General features: G+C 44.5%; 2 protein-coding genes across 2 annotated transcripts in view; both read left to right on the forward strand.

Moving 5' to 3' along the window:
- The first annotated feature begins 8,324 nt into the window (after nucleotides 1-8,324).
- ast (single-strand DNA endonuclease protein asteroid) lies at nucleotides 8,325-12,844 on the forward strand. Its single transcript, XM_089580494.1, has 3 exons — nucleotides 8,325-8,759; nucleotides 10,207-10,411; nucleotides 10,916-12,844. The coding sequence occupies exons 1-3, from the start codon at nucleotides 8,599-8,601 to the stop codon at nucleotides 12,629-12,631; spliced, it is 2,082 nt and encodes a 693-aa protein (XP_089436620.1). The 5' UTR covers nucleotides 8,325-8,598; the 3' UTR covers nucleotides 12,632-12,844.
- Nucleotides 12,845-15,276: 2,432 nt separating this feature from the next.
- AlaRS (alanine--tRNA ligase, cytoplasmic) overlaps nucleotides 15,277-16,399 on the forward strand; it is a 43,083-nt gene continuing 41,960 nt past the window's right edge. Inside the window, exon 1 of the mRNA XM_089580495.1 lies at nucleotides 15,277-15,411. The gene's annotated coding sequence lies outside the window, so the exon portion shown is untranslated. The remainder of the gene's footprint in view (nucleotides 15,412-16,399) is intronic.

Consider the following 16,399-nt stretch of genomic DNA (forward strand, 5'->3'; position numbering starts at 1 on the left):
CACCACCTGGCTTGACTGGCTTGGCGCTGAGAGGGGAAGAATAAAGCATCGAGTGTTCCTCCAGGCGGTTCGACGCGTCGGCCTTTGCTTCTTGGCCAATAAAAGTCCTTTACTGCTACTACTACAATTAGCGGTAACAAGAAATATTCCGATCTGAGACAGCCAGTTAAGTTAGTATTGATGAGAGAAACATTGCGAAATAATACTGTTGGAAAAATTTTAATGAGGTGATAGATATGTTGAATTTGAACAACTTCGTAATCGATAATATTCAGTGATCTCGGAACAATGGTGAAGCATTACAATGGAAAGAACCGAAGGTGAGTATTCGTATGGACTGGTTCTGCAAGTACTGAAGCGGGGCTTTATGGTTCGGACGTCTGTTGCTTCATTTAGAAATAAAATAGTTAATATGGCTGTGAATGAATGTGAAGTGGAGTGAGCAATGTTCTTGTGGAAAAATAGGATCTATCATTTTTTGTTAATGTTGCGATGACATAAGCTATCTTTCGTTTTAATTGGGCAATATGTCTAGTAAATTTCAAATTAGACCCTAGAGACTCCCAGGAATGAACACTCGCTATCTTCTGAAACCTAATGGTTTCTAAGAATGACTACAGGGCTGTAGTATATACAGTACTTTTATTACTGAAAGAGAAGCTATGAACCTACAGTGTTTTAGGGGTTAATTTTGAGACGGTGATTGTAGCACCATGATAAAATATTGTAAGGTTCAATGTTTATAGTGACAGTTAAGGATCTAATGCATTTATCAGTGAAAAAATTCTATTGTCGCCATAAAGAACTTGTTCAGAATTAGTAATACAATTAGGAAGATCATTCATAGCTATCAAAAATTAATCAATGAATAAACTTTCCCTGAGGCAGAGGAAGGCCTGTGGTCATGGTTGGGGATGGGGAAGAATAGCATCCATTAGATGAAGTATAGAGATAGAAGTCGGAAAGAGGGTATGAGTAACCCACTTAGTGGGGTGAGATGCACCGACTCACACTGCTCGTATAAGGCCACTTTGTCCTTAATGCTTAATGCTCTTCAATGCTTAAAGCAGTTGACTAAAGGAACTAGCGTCTGTGGGTGTGGCATGTTTTGTTGCCGAGGCGTCCCTGTCTCGATCAAAGAAGGACCAGTGGCATATTCGGTGAAATAAATCTGGTTTGCAATTACGGGAACAGTACTGGCATTTAAGTAACCTGCGTTCATGCGGGATCGGCGACGACGATCGTGGGCGATGGGGCGCAATCCATTTGTGGAGAATGTAACGGTGTAAGCAGCGTTAGTACAAAGCTTGTAAATGAAAACTTGGTTCGCCCGAGAGAGCTTGGAAGTGTCAACGAGGAAACCCTGAGGGGTGGTATTATGAAGACGGAGATAACTGACGTTCCCGAGGTGATTTATTTGAAGATGCAAGATGACAACGTTCTTCTGATCGTGTCGAGCTTCGCGAGACACGTACGGGATGTCCTCGTCAACAAGGAGGATGTGTGGAGGCAAGGAGACGCTCCCTGGCCGCTTCTTGGGCGGACTGATTCCCTGTGCTGGCATCCCTGTGACCCGGAGTTCATACGACGCGAATGTTATGTCAGCGCTCTTCAACCATGGACACAATGCGATGGAGCTTGGTCGCGATTGGGTTGGTAGAGGTAGGGCGATTTAGTTCAAGAGTGGCGGCATGACAATCTGTGATGAGTCTAATCCGGAGTGAGGCGTCTCGCATGGCGGGTTAATGAGTCGATTGAAAGTGTTTCCGGGAATCGCGTAGCCTCAGAAGCTCACTATAAGCAGTTCGTATAATTTATACAGTTGGAGTCACTGTCATCAATATATAGATATTAATGTCACCAATGGCGATGACATCTTTTTTTTTTTGTAAATAATATGTTAATAAGTGCGCTTAGTTGATTGCAAAAGTCAGAGACCGAAGATGACACAGAACGATAAACCCAACCGACAATGATATTTTAAGCGTTCAGCGGTATTGGAGATTCATCCATTTCTAACCAGACCGATCCAGCAGCGTATCCGCGCAGGTGATTCACGCAGATATGCCTTCCACGCACTGCCCTCGATGCGCTGCGTAGCGTAGGTGATGTCTGTCGTAGCCGCGCAGTCACACACTGAAGACTAAACGCTTTTCGCTGGAAAGAGCTTGGTAAGATGTCGCGTTAAGTGGTCGAGAGTACATAGCCCTCGACGACTTTGTCAGCCTACTCCACCGCCAGAACTTGCGTTTTGCTTCTGGGATGGCTCAATAGAAGCTCTGTCTGAATTGGCTATCGATATCCTACTTATCGCTTGTCGCAGATCACGGCGCTTTCCAAGTTCAGGAAGAATGCGCTGGCGCATTTTGAAGTCTATGCTGAGAGCGGCGTCGGCCGCTCACTTCGAGGAGGGGAGCGCGCACGTTTTGTTCACTCAGGACGCATTTGGCAGCCCTACAATACAGTTGCGCAAGAGTGCATTCACGTGATTTTTTTTTTCATATTTCAGGGTCTTTCTTTAAATGCTGGAAAAAAGGACCACGTAGAAGTTACGTTGATACAAAAAACTGGATCGGTTGTTTCGTAACCCCGTCACAACTTAAAGGTGCACTGAAGAGGAATCTGAACTCGTCTTTTTGCCGCGGGAACTCGATCTACACGTTCTAAGCATTCTTAGAAACTTCGACGTATTGCCCTGTGTGGCCGATTTCCCTAATTAAATCGAATTAACGTCCGGCTCCCGCCTTTATTTTTTTAATTCTCTCCGTACGGTGGGCGGAGTCGATCAACGCGTGGAGTGCCTTTCAGCCAGCTCCGTGGAGGCTTTGCTTTCGCTTTATTTTGTTTTTTAGCTTTCCGTGAATAAATAGCTTCATTCGCAGATAATATAGCCGCAAAATAAGCCGGCAGAAATAAAAATACGCGCGGACTATTTGCTACTACGGACTACTACGTATTACTCCGCCGATGGCAGAGCGGCAAGCCGCCACGGGACTGGGTGAGAGGCACTCCACGCGTTGGTCGACTCCACCCACCGTACGGGGAGAATTCAAAAAAAAAAAAAAAAAGGCGGGAGCCGGACGTTAATTTAATTTAATTAGGGAAATCGGCCACACAGGGCAATAAATCGAGGTTTCTAAGAATGCTCGGAACGTGCAGATTGAGTTCCCGCGGCAAAAAGGCAAGTTCAGATTCCTCTTCACTGCACCTTTACGAAAGGCACGCGACCCTAAAGTGAACATTAAATTTTTTTGCATAATTAATCTAAGCTAATTAACTAATTCAGGGGAATTGCAAAAATACTCTCAGGAGCGTCACACTACGGGAAACAGTGTCTGGTTTCACCCAGCTCCACTGCGCCACATTTTTTAAGTTACGTGAAAAACACATTGCATATGCTACTACTTCTACACCAATGCGAAACCTAGGAGCGGTGGCGTAACAATAGGGGATATTCAAAATTCCGCAAGTGCGCTTTCCCGCATAACAATGTTGCCCCCAACAAGATGGCTGACCATGCGTTTCCAGCTGAAACAAAGCAAGAAAGACTGGTTTTTTGTTTGATTCTTCCAAGATACGTTTCTCACATTCTATCCACACCTTTAGCGCCTGTCCTGTAGACCACGTAGTTCATTTATAGCGAAGTCGGCCATCTTGTCTGGGGCAACATAGTTATGTGGGAAAGCGCACTTGCGGAATTTTGAATATCCCCTATTGTAGCTGCGAAAACAGTGTCAGAGAGCATTTCTTTAGGTATTGTTAAAGGACGGCACACCTTGGGATAATGAACAAATATGCGGAAACGAACGAAGACGAGCGAGAACGGACAAAGTGGTAGCTTTGCGCTAACTCTGGTCCGAGGAGCGAGAAGACAAGGTAAAGCTTAGTGCCAGCTTGCATCCGTATTGAGCTGAGATGTCTCTTGAGTTCGTCACCGATCTTCCTGGCCGACTTGTAAATTTACAGTATTAAAGTGTTATAAGAATGAAGCCCCATCGTTTCCTGGAAGACGTCGCCGCCCCATACTGAACCATCCACTACAATGGCATCGGTTCATTACCCCCCTGTGATTAACCGGTCACTTTGCCTGGGTGGCTCAGTGGGTAGAGCGTTCGGCTGCTATTAATGGCGCTTGTTTCACTAATTGATTTGTAATGCGACATCGCTGACTGTACTGCATCATCGCAAGACCAATGCGACATCGACTGTGCCCCAGCTGCTTCCTACAGTGTTTTGGCGCTAAATGCAACCAAAATAATGAAATGGTACGAGCCACCGCGGTGGCTCAGTGGTTATAGTGCTCGGCTGCTGACCCGAAATACACGGGATCAATCCTGGCCGCGGCGGTCGCATTTCGATGGAGGCGGACTGCTAGAGTCCGTGTACTGTGCGATATCAGTGCTCGTTAAAAATCTCAGGCGGTCGAAATTATCTGGAGCCCTCCACTACGGCGTCCCTGATAGCCTGAGTCGCTTTGGGACGCTTAACCTCAAAAACCAACCAAAATAGTACGAGCTTTTCAATGAGTATGCAGTACGTGCGATGTGTTGCGATGCGCTGTGCGCACAGTGGCATGTATGGGTCGTTTGTTATCCCACTGGCAGCGTTTACACGCTGTGAGGAAAGTACATCTATCGTCTGCTAAACTGTGCGCGTTTCAGCACCTCGCTGTGTGGCGAAAATCAAATTACCGAAGTGTTAAACTAATTCAAATGCGCGTGAAACTGACTGCAGAGAAAATTGACGCTAATCTTTGTTCTGTTTGTTAATTCATGCTCAAAGCCGCCGGCACACAGCTTTACCTTTCTATTTGTGACGCGAGAAGCGTCCAGGCTTACCTCGATTGATCGTGGCCACGCGCTGCTGCTTCCACATTTACCAGATTGTTGTAGTTGCTTTTGGTTCCTATCTCGAAGGTTCCTTGCGAGTGTACGTTAAATAGAAACTCAGGTGGTCTAAATTATTCGGAGCCCTCCACGTGCACTATGGCGTTCTTCATAGCCTAAGCAAAAAAAAATGCATACGTATCACATAGAAGCTGCAAGCGATTCTTCTATGAGAAAACGAAATGACCGCGCCATGTTATATTACCGTGTTATATTAGGATCAAACTATTTTCGCGACGCACTAATCATCTGATGAAATTAAGCGCACCAAGTTGCAAAGCGAAAAGTGTTTTCATTCCTTTCTTTGAAATACCAGCTCTGCGGGACTACAACCAGGTGGCCACCTGCAAGTCTCAATGAACTCCCGTCGTAACTTCCCTCCTTGCAGTGTAGTCACTGTTCGATTGTGTCGACAGGTCACTTGTATAGCCCCTTCAGTAACGCATTATGTTCTGCTATCGAGAAAAATGTCTATCCTTAAACACCGGAGGTGAGCGGACAAGGACTGCACCGCCTCTCGCGGTCGAGAGCGGTACCGCTGGTGGAAGAAAAACAAAAATGAAAACCCCATACAAACAGATGAAAGAAACAATGCGACCCAACAAGAAAGAAAAAAAAGCCCCGCTACTCTGGGGAGCAGAGGAGGGCGCGACATTCTAACACACCATGGCTGCAGCTTTGCAAGGCTCGGGGAAGGACGGAGGTACTCTCGGAATTCTACTGTTCGCCAACACGACGTTGTGCGTTTTGCACTCGTCGGGCGAAGAACTGTCGCGTGCAGCTGCTGCAGAAAGAGCTTTGGTGCTATTTTGGGCCGTCTATTCTGACTTGGAGGACGCATGCTCTTTATTGAAAATGTGCCGGCACAATTTGCCTTCTCAGTTCCGAAGCGAGCATAATGAGTGCGATACAAATGGACCTGCCTACGCAATACGTGCACCGTCAAAGAATTTGAAAGTTTCAAGACAGCAGGACAAGCAACTCGTGCTGACTTGTGAAATGCGGTGCCAACCTTGTAACAGTCTCTTCAAATCATCTGTCGCTGAGATCAAGCTGTTGGCATTTAGAGTTGATTGTATCTTACAATAATTGCCCTTCTTCGACCATCACTATAGGCTCGCTCTCTTGGCTTGTCGAAAAGAACGCCAACGTCTCCACGCGACCAACTCTCAAACTTTTCTGCCGGGTTCCGGCACTCGTGCGGAACCATTTCTGGCGGTCGCGCTCACCCCGCGAGGCGTCCAGACCAGCCCAGACCGCAGGAGACGAGGCCCATGTCAAAGACAGGGATGAAGGAGGGGGTGCTTAGCGCTGAGCAATTGTAAAGTGGCGGGAGGGGAGGTCGAGTTCCTTCATGGCCGTGGGCGTTGTGTACAGCTGGATGGTCTTTCGAACTATACAGATGTTGGCACTTTTGCTGCCTGGAAGCAGGATTAGTCGACTGAAAAAGGCACAGTTAAAACGAACGAAATATTTCTCGCTGCAGAATTAAGAGCAGAGACCGGCGCCAGTTACGTGTCGTTTTAATATCAAATCGCAACACCCGCATGAGTTCCGTAATTGTAAAAACCAATTTGAAGACGGTTTTTTTTCGACAGCCGTGTTCATTGTAAAAGGGTTAAATGTTGGGCTAGTTGGTGTTCAGACTTCACAGGCATATTTTAGCGCAAAAGACGAGCTGTCTTTCTGTCGTCCCGTCTTTTGCGCTAAAATATGCCTGCGAAGTGTTTACTGTACACTGCACACACTGCGTTCGTGCCGATATATATCACTTTAGCATCGTTATCAAGCGCTCACCACATGAGGGACTGAGCTCCATGTACGCGAAAAAGTAAGCGACGCGACGAGTCGGCGCGGCGACGACGGCTGGCGTTCGCTCTGTCGCCCACCGGCCAAACTCCATGCGTTGCGACAACGTGAACGCGAAATTATAGTGCCTAGCGAAATGGAGACATCGATCAGTATTGCTGGCATAATACACCGCAAAGCTGTTTGCGCCTATAACGAGAGTCACATTATTTGCAAGGATTAAAATTTTGGGCAGAAAAATGCGAAATAAAATGTGTTTACAGCTTTGTCATTGAATACAGACTGTTTGACGAAACGCTTACGTAAACTTTTGGTACTTGGTTGTGGAGTTTTGGTTTTGGCGGTTTTCTCCCGCCCTTTTCCCCTTCTGAAACGAAGCGCGCCTTAAAATTTTTTTGCTGCAGGTCCCAAAGAACCTGCCCGCACTCCACGGCGTCGATGAGCCTAACATTGAAGCCTTGGGCTTGGGCGTGTGCCATGGTAGTGCAAGTGTAGTACCTACGACCTCTCGAAAAAACTTGCCAACGCAAATTGCGGCACTTTCGAGAAAGCGCTCGAAATTACCGGCAGTGACGTACGCTGCCGGATTAGCTACTATTGGCTAATCGCGTAAGCAACTTCTGGGCGACGAGCGAAATTTTCTGTGAGTGCAGATCCGAGCGACACGACAAGCAACACGGGCATTTCGCTTCGCGCGACGGCGTCGTTCATCTCTTGCCGCCGTCGCGTTCGCGTGAGTTTTCGCGTACATGTAGTTCGAAAAGGACGCATTCACAAGGAGGAGAAGTACACAGGACAACGCTGGACCAGCGTTGTCCTGTGTACTTGTCCTCCTTGTGAATGCGTCCTTCAGCCTGAGCCGCTGTCGCTGATCGCGTTTCCCAGGTTCTGGTTTTGAGGCAAATTTCAGCCACTGCCCGGAAGCCGCACGCGAGGCAAAAAAGCATTGCGGGTGCTTGACTTCCAATCTAGTTTGCGAGCAAAGTTCGTTTTTCGTACATAGTTTCAACGGAAAGTTGCGCGACACTCAGTGTGGGTCCTAGGGGTTGGAGTTTTCAATATTGAGCGCTTTAGAAGAAGAAGACTCAAATGAATTGCCAAGCACCCCTTCAGGAATTAGGTTTGACCTGTTGATACTGCAGACGAAACCTCGTACGATCTGTTCATGCCCCTGGGTCTACACAGTTCATGGAAGACTAGGACAGCGGTACGGCACGCAGACCTCACCGTCCGATGTGTTCGTGCTGCTTTGTTCTGTACCACGCCTGTACTGTGGTGGTTCTTCGGGAGAAGCCCATATATAACATGTTGAAAATGTTTGCTGGAACGGCTACACGGTAGTGCTAAAACTCTCTTATAAGGAACAAATTAGAAACGCTAAGTTACGTTTCAGTCCTGCGCATGCAGTATTGTGCATCTTTATCGTGAAGATTTAAAAAACTTTTCCCGCTTCAACCGCTGTCTCGTTTGGGGTAAAACTGACTGCGGAGCTTGCGTATTATGTCTCGTAGTAAGTTTTTGTATAGTTGTGCGCGCTGGATGCGTTTTGTGCATAGAGAAACATACGTATGTTTTATTTATGGTTTGTGCACGGCAGTCCAAGCCAAACTAATCCGAAAGTGAATTGATTGAATCCATGGTTGAATCCAAACACGTCCATGTGGTCGACGTGCGTGTGACGTGCAGTGGTGGAGTGTTCTACGGTGTGGTGGGACGTCAGTGTCAGCTTGTTTGCGGCTTTGGCAGTTAATTCGAGAGCGCGTGTGTGGTAATTAACTTCATTGTGCGTTCGATGCTGCTGCATCGCATTAGCGATGTGACGACGTGAAGTAAGGGGAACGGTTTGCACGCCGATCTGTCTTGCATAGACCAGACGCAGCCTGGCTGCTTCCCATGAGCACCGATGGGTGTCCACGGCTTGAGTTCCTTTTTTACTCTTAATCCTGACTTGTCGGAGTGGAAGAATTTGCACTCTACTAAATTAGTCATTGATGGAAATAATCTCATTTACATGATATACTTCACCTCAAACCTCGAATGCATCTACGGTGGTGACTATGATGGGTAAGAGCGCTCGCTTCCTCATGTAAACATTGTTAGTTCCGCCCTGGAAAGAAGTGGTTTGTTAATTCCACCCTGAAAAGAAACAGCTCGTGAGTGTGCGTGTGTTCTCGCACGGATCGCAATTTTTTACTGGAGGCTATTAGCAAAACTTTTTTTGTACCCATTCGAAAATGAACAACTCGGGTTACGACAGCATTCTGTATGATTGTGTTCTGTTTTAACCAGCAATGATGCAGGGTTATTACCAAGTGCAGCTCATTAAAGGTCATTTGGTTGGGTGGAACATACAAAAGTTGCTGCACTCTTCGTACTCGACACTTAGCAGCTCCGTGCAACACTGCAGTGCATTAATGCTATGCATGATGCATGGCATGATGCTTGTCAGGAGCTGCTCGCCCAAATTGTTAAAGTGACGAACAGGAAGCGTTTATCTGCGGTCCTTCAGACAATGCAGAAGGCCCAGCTTAAGTTTTAACCGTTTAACCACCAAACTGTAAAGAAATGAAAGGGGAAAAAAATTGCAGTTACTACTATGCGAATTAATGCACCCGCAATGAAAATCAAGTTCATATATCTGTTAGTGCCGGTGCAGTTTCAAAAGCCACGAATTTGCGACAGCGGGAATTGAAGCCATTTTGCGCAGTTAGCACATATTGACAGAAGACAGACTCGTAAGCCTACATTCTGAATGAAAATTGCACAGACAGTTGTTGCTCAGGCAGAGGTGCAGGTTACTTTTTTGAAAATTTATTTGGGCATTGCAGTTCAGTCACATGCTGCCTGTTACTTACATGCTGCCTGTTACATTTTGTGTGACATTCTCAAAGCAGGTTGTTCTTGTCCATGAGTTCTTTGAATTATTACAAAGAACAAACTTAGACTGTTGCTGGCTTTTGTTGCTGTCCTCCTTAATCTCACTGTTGCTTCTGCCTATATTCAACTATGGATCACTTTCCATAGCGCACAAACAGACTCTATTCTTATTGTTGCTGTCATTCGAGCTCCAATTACCCTATTTTCTTGTTAAACGCACCTTCAGTTGACTGCACCCATAATATCACACGGTATGCATTATCTGAAAAGTGAATGCCTGCTGTGCCACATCGTAGTGCTTGTTGATGTACCAAGCAAAGTTGCCACATAGATGTACACTCCAGCCATCGACAACTGTGCTATGAGGCCTTGTGTACCATCAGGTGATGCTGCATCGCGAAGGTTGTGGCAACATTGTTAATGTTCCTCATCCGATAATTGTATACATTGGTGGCTCCAGTGACTGTGATGTTGTAGTTAAGCCAGGCTGTTCAATAAGGTTGTGAGATAATTGAACAAACAGCATATTTACCCAAGTAGATGCTTCATTGCTTTCTCATAAGCAGCCTGTGACTGATCAGTAGTGACTGCTCTTTTCTGATTACCCCTAAATTTGTTTCTTTTGCTACACTAGGTATGCAACTGCAATACGCAATTATTTCGCTGCTTTTAAAGCATGCAACATCGAAGTCATTCTTGTATTTGATGGTGGCCATGATGTGTCGAACCGCAAACTGAAGACAACCCAGCGTCGTCTGCAGGAACGTTTGGCTACTGCCAAGACCATTGCCAAGACAGGAGCTCCAAATCTGAAGATTCTTCCCATACTTGCTCATGAAGTAAGTTGCGTAAGAAAAGAATTTCCTATCTGAGAGTGCAGAGTGAAGGATAAAAACCTTTAAAGGGCATTACTTGTGGTCAAATGTATATTGTAACCGAGTGAACGACAAGAGATGAAGAAAGAAGCAAGCAGGACTTTTGCATGGTTGCAATATGCGTTCAAGTACAGGTCACCAACTAGCTCACCTTACTTCTGGCGACTGTTGCAAAATTAGCATGAGTGAGCTTGCACTGAGAGCATGAATTAGTGTTTATGAATATTATTTGTTTTGTAGCATCCATAACAGAACAGTTCAATAACTCTTTAATGGTACTTCTACATGTGAACTACAGGTTCGTGAAGCATTGATCGGTCTCTCATTTGAAAGCTATATTCCTTTTGTAGTTCAGTGATCTGTAACATAGATCAAAAGTGCTGTGAATGAATAAATTACGTTAGAAGGTGTTGTTGAGATTATGTGGCTATACTGATTATATTAATTTATTTTTTCACTTACCTTCAGGTGTTCAAGGATGTTGTTCGAGAACTTGGCATCCAAGTCCTACAGTGCAGTTTTGAAGCGGATGAGGAAATTGCAGCAATTGCTAACTACTATGAATGCCCAGTTGCCAGCCAAGACAGTGACTTCTACATATTCAACCTTGTTGGTGGCTTTGTTCGCCTTGACTCTCTCTCTGCAGCACCACAGGCAGTGACAATGGAAAGTGGTGAAAAAGTGAATGTTTTATCCTGCAGATGGTATCACGTAGACAACTTGTTATGTCATTTTCCAGGCTTTGACAAGTCTCTACTTCCATTGTTTGCTACCCTGATGGGAAATGACTTTGTGAATGGCCAGATGTTCGAGGGTTTCTTTAGTCGCATCAAGCTTCCTCGACTCCGAAGCAAAAAGTTGAAGATCAGTAAGCAGCACACAAAGATGGTTGGGCTTCTTTATTGGTTAAGTACAACCACTGCTGATTTGGCATTACCGCAAATATTGCAGACACTGAAATCAACGAGGCGGGAGTTGACTGCGAAAATAGTTTCAGAAACAGTGGCACGTTATGAAGGATTCACATCCCCTTTTGTTGACAACTTGAAGAAAGGAACTCCAATGGTTCTCACTGATGCAGCTGATGGTACTTTCCCAGAATGGTTTTCAACACTGTATTTCAGTGGAATACTCAACCCATATCTCATAAACATTGCTGCTGTGCATAAGGTGTTTCATTTGACACAGATTGACTGTTTTGATTTGGAAAGCAGTTACTCCTGCTCTTTGTCCCTCCGACAAGCTCTTTACGGGCTTGTACTGAGTGTGAATTCAGCTTCTGATAAGATGTCTTCAGTAGAAGAATTTGATAGAGATGGTAGGAACATTGCTCGTTGTTTTGTCGAGCCTGTTCTGGATGCACCTGGTTATGGAAAGCTTCCAAAATTGGAAGAAATTAGCACTTTGACACTGGAAAAAAGGAAGGAGTTATTCTTTTGTTTATTTGGCGTTCAAAACATGCCAGATCAATGTCCAGAGTCTTTACATGGCCTTATTGCTGTTATTTGTTTCTGGCTGAAGAATTCTAGAGTAAAAGCTAATGAGAATCTTCTTCGCTCATTTCTTCTGGGCATTGTACTAATGAAGCTTCTCCCAAGGACGAAATTGTCTTCTCGAAAAGCTTCTGAGAAGCTGAAGTTCCTTAAGAATGGTTGCACAGTTAGAAGCTGCGAAGGCATTGGGGACATTCTTCTTGGTGTGAAAGAACAGCTTAATCAAGACATCCTGTGTCGTGTGAACAACAACTTTTCAAAGTTTTTCATTCGTCCGACACACAACTACGCCAAGCGGTTTGATTCTGAACTTGTATATTTGGTTAGCCAACTTCAGACCTGCCTCTTGTTTGCAAGATTTCTTAACAGGCTGCTGCTGGAACCATGCAAGAATGTTGAGTTTCACAAGGTTTTGAATGGCACTTTCCTTTACAACTTCACTAAGGAGTTGGATGGGCGTGTGAACCCAGATCTTTTCATTGCAGAATACTTGGGAAGAGGAACGGTACTTGATACAGGGTTTGCTATCCTCTACAAGAAAATCCACAGCTTCTTGCCAGGGGACAGTTTCAGACCAATACAGTCTGCAGGTGGAGGAAAGAAAAAGAAAAAAAAGAGGGCTGATGCTCTTGGTGTGACTGAGGAACAAGACTCGCTAGTAATGTTGTCAAACCGTTTTGAAGGGCTTTGAGCATGTCTGTGATATGATGTCAGCTGTGCAGAATTTTGATAATTTTGGGGTTTCTCTAAAGTTTCTCCAAAGTACACCCCTGCTTCATATTGAATGCTTTTATGTAATTCATCCCTTGTGCTATGTATTCAAGGACACACTTGCCTTGTTAATTCATCTACCTGCGTGGTACCTTTCACATTTTAATATCGAAATAAAGCATACTAAACGGTTTTTCTCGTGTACAGTGCCCATGTTTACGTGACAAATATTTCTTTGCTGCTGTACTTAGTACTTAGTACTAGGAAGAACACTGGTGTACACCGGTGTAAAATTTCTTCCTTTTCGAAAGAAAACTCTACAGTAATGTGAGGATGTTCCCACTTGTGGCATGAGCTACACTGCCATTTAAATTTGTTCTCTGCATGATGTCCATACAGAAAATATTTGTTTGCATTGTCTTTTCGAAATCATTCAAACTGCATTAATTTGCTATTAACCTCTGTCGATAAATTCTTGATCAAGTCAATTGTACAACTCGGCTGACCTGCTCAGAACCTCCATGTTGTAAATTTAAAACATTAACTTTGATCCCTGGATCACAAGCTGCATACAAAAAAGCTATGCTCTTGGCTGGATACACAGCACACACACAAGTGGTCACGAGTGTGGAAGGTACACTGCTTAGCCTGGCAGAGTGGCTGCACTGGAAGCTGCAACAGGAGGTCCTAACATTTCTAAGAAGTTTCTGCATGCTAAGCACGAGGGCAAAGAGCACATGCTGAAACGTGGCACACACCATGTAGGCCCATAATCTGATGTGTTGTCAGCAACCAGCGCCTTAAGGAATAATTGAACCAACCTCCAACTGACCGTAATTACAGATACTGCTTTTTTTTTTACTGCTCTGCAGAAAAGAGGCATTTTTATACTATTTTTTTTTCTATTTGTAGCTTTTTTCTTATTTCTTAAAAATGAAAGTCATTTACTAGAGCTGTGCTGTCACAATGTAGCATTACACTTTTAAGAGTAGTGTGTTTTCTACTGTAGTTGTGACAGAAAACATGCAGCAAGATGCATCGAGAAAGGTATATATAGAAGTTGAGACGTTACAAAAAGTAGTGTACCACAAAACTAGCGCAATTTTCTTTTTGTGCACTCAAAAAGGCATTTTTATCTGCAGCTAATTCAAACTTTTAAGTATAATATAAACTTTCAAATGCTTCGGTATCAAGAAATGAATTGCAGAAAATCTGGTTCCAAGCATTTTGGTTACACCCTGCCCTTGTGAATTTTTCCATTAAGAAGGCGAAGGGATAAGTCTGGAAGCATTCTTTCTGGACTTTGTTTAAAATCTTGGACGTCAAAGCGTTATGAGGTGAGCCATATGCTTTTCTTCAGTGGTGGGAAACTCGTAGATTGAATGCTCGGCTAGATGTTGAGGTGCTGCATACTTTATGGCTTCCATGTATCTGTTTAACGACGACTGTTTGCTACTAATGCTAACAAATTCTTGCATGGAATAATTTAATGAAAGTCTTTTTAGATTGTATGATATAAGCATTCCATGCCGGTTGCATTTGTTCATTAAGCTTTGCACAGTATTGAAGTGTAGATTCATTCATTCATTGCAATGAACTATGAGGGGGACATTATTCATGCACATTGCAAAGATAAAAGTTGGCATTACAATAATCTAGGTTATTTCTACAAAAAAAGAAAGAAAGCTATATATTCGAGCAAAAATTTGGCAATAATGAAAAACCAGAAGTAAATCTGGCATGCTTGTGAATATGGGAAATCAAAAATAAGAAAGAGAACAGGTGAAGTACACAAGCAATGCAGGTTATTCTGGTGTTGGCCTGGGGCACACTCGTACACAAAAAGCAGTTGATTGCAGACTTATGCACAATTGGCTATTGGAATTTGTTGGTCCGGTTCTGGCATATATGTGTAGGTATAGTCATACCCTCATCTGTGGAGCGGGGAATAACCGGACGAAAAAAGTGGCATATATATGATTTAATTCTGTAAAGTTACGTCACGCAAGTGACAGCTGCGCTGAACTAAAAAAAAAAAAAAACTTACCGGGAAGCGAAACGAGCTAGGCAAGTTTGCGACGGAGAAGACCTCCATCTAGGTTTGCTTCTTAATTCAGAAAAAAAAAAAAAGAAATGAAGCTAACGGCACGATTTTTCGGAGAGAGAAATATTTCCAATGCGGCTGAAGCCACGTTCGATTTTCGGATGCGAGGGAGGCAGCATCTTCAAGTTGCGCTTGAGCAGTCCGATTGAGCGGTTATTTGATGTGTGAGTGACAGTTCAAAGGAAGGAACGGAGAAGATGGAATTGTATCGAATTTTCACGTTAGTATCACGTTGGTGCCACGGTGTCGGAGGCCTCTAAAGAGAATTAATAACAATAATAATAATAAACACGTTTGCAGTTCTTTTCGCTGTGTTCTCAGCTTCATTACGGCTGGTCGAGATGTGTCCGTTTGTCGAGCGATCGTGCATCTGCACTCCTTGCGAATTTCGCGGTCAAAACTGAAAAGCGCAGTGTGCCGTGGCCCTGCGGTTTCCGAGAGGCCACGCTGGTCGTGCTCTTTCATAGGTCTATCTCTATGGGTCTATTGCGCCGGTAGCGCCACCGAACGGCGCGCGCGGTCGGGAGCTCTCGCGCTAGTTGCATCATCGACATCACGGATCTGGCCGTAACTCAAGCCGCTCGGGTTTTCGTGCGGTTTCTGTCATAGGCACGTGTTGCGTGGTTTGCTGTGGATCCACACCGCGTGCGTGAGTGGTATGTTACGGAAACATTTATTTGTTTTTCATTGGTTAGATCACCGTGGCATCGGCTGCGTTCTTGCACTTTCTTTTGCCCGCGTGGAGAAACGTATGGTAACTCTACTACAGAATGAATTGTTGCTTGATCTAAATCGCGAAGTTTATTGCAGTGTTATATGACCACCGGAAGACGCGAACGCGTCTCTGTGTCAGAAATTTAGCACGTAATGTCATTTTTTGGTGTCAGTTCTTTCCCATTGAACACGTACAGTACCATCACCTTCGTGCAGTTTTAGTGTTCTCTTCACGGTATTCACAAACACTTTGAGAAGTGTAATGTTTATTGAGCTTTTAAGAGTGTGTTCTTTTTACTGTCTCTTTGCGAGGGTTGACTTTGCATTGTGTGCTGGTCGGCTTAGCATTGTTTTCGTTTTGAACCTTTGTGAGTTATGCCAGTTGCGGAGTTTCAAATTGGGTTACCTTGAAGTTCACATTAGAACCGGTCTCGCCGGCACACTATCATGCCGTCGTGCCGGCGTGTCTGCCAAGCTGGCACACGCGAATGCGACCACCTGAGTTGTCGTTTTTGCATGTTCAGCGAATATTGCTGCTGTTGCCTTGGATTTGCTCGAGCTGCAGTTCTTTTTTGCGCCTGTGCTAACCGAATGCTAAGCACCACATCTGAGTGTGCTGCCTGTGTAGGCGTGTTTCATTGAAATTATTGGTTTCTTGTCGTTGCGATCAGTTTGCTTTGCTTTGCCTGTTTTCTGTCAAAACACGTGAAACAAAGACTGCGGTACGGTTTCTTTTCATTTTGCTTTCAGCTTTTACTTATTTTTTGTTGAACATTGTGCGTATGTAGTTTCGTTTTCTGTCTTCATTGCGATCATAACCATTTTTTCCTCCCTGGGCGCCTCAGTGAGCTTTTTCAGTCTCATCTAGCGTTTCTGAGGCGACGCTTTAGTAGATTTGACTGTTAGGAGTTGTATTTTTTGACAAGATGG

This window comes from Amblyomma mixtum, chromosome 3 (assembly GCF_055824585.1).
Source record: "Amblyomma mixtum isolate Tamu chromosome 3, ASM5582458v1, whole genome shotgun sequence".
Lineage (NCBI taxonomy): Eukaryota > Metazoa > Arthropoda > Arachnida > Ixodida > Ixodidae > Amblyomma > Amblyomma mixtum.

Coding starts and splice junctions, on each gene's coding strand:
- ast (XM_089580494.1), top strand. CDS start 8,599: ATGGGTGTCCACGGCTTGAGTTCCTTTTTTACTCTTAATCCTGACTTG. Junction 8,760..10,206: donor TACGGTGGTGACTATGATGG/GTAAGAGCGCTC, acceptor TTGCTACACTAG/GTATGCAACTGCAATACGCA. Junction 10,412..10,915: donor TTCCCATACTTGCTCATGAA/GTAAGTTGCGTA, acceptor ACTTACCTTCAG/GTGTTCAAGGATGTTGTTCG.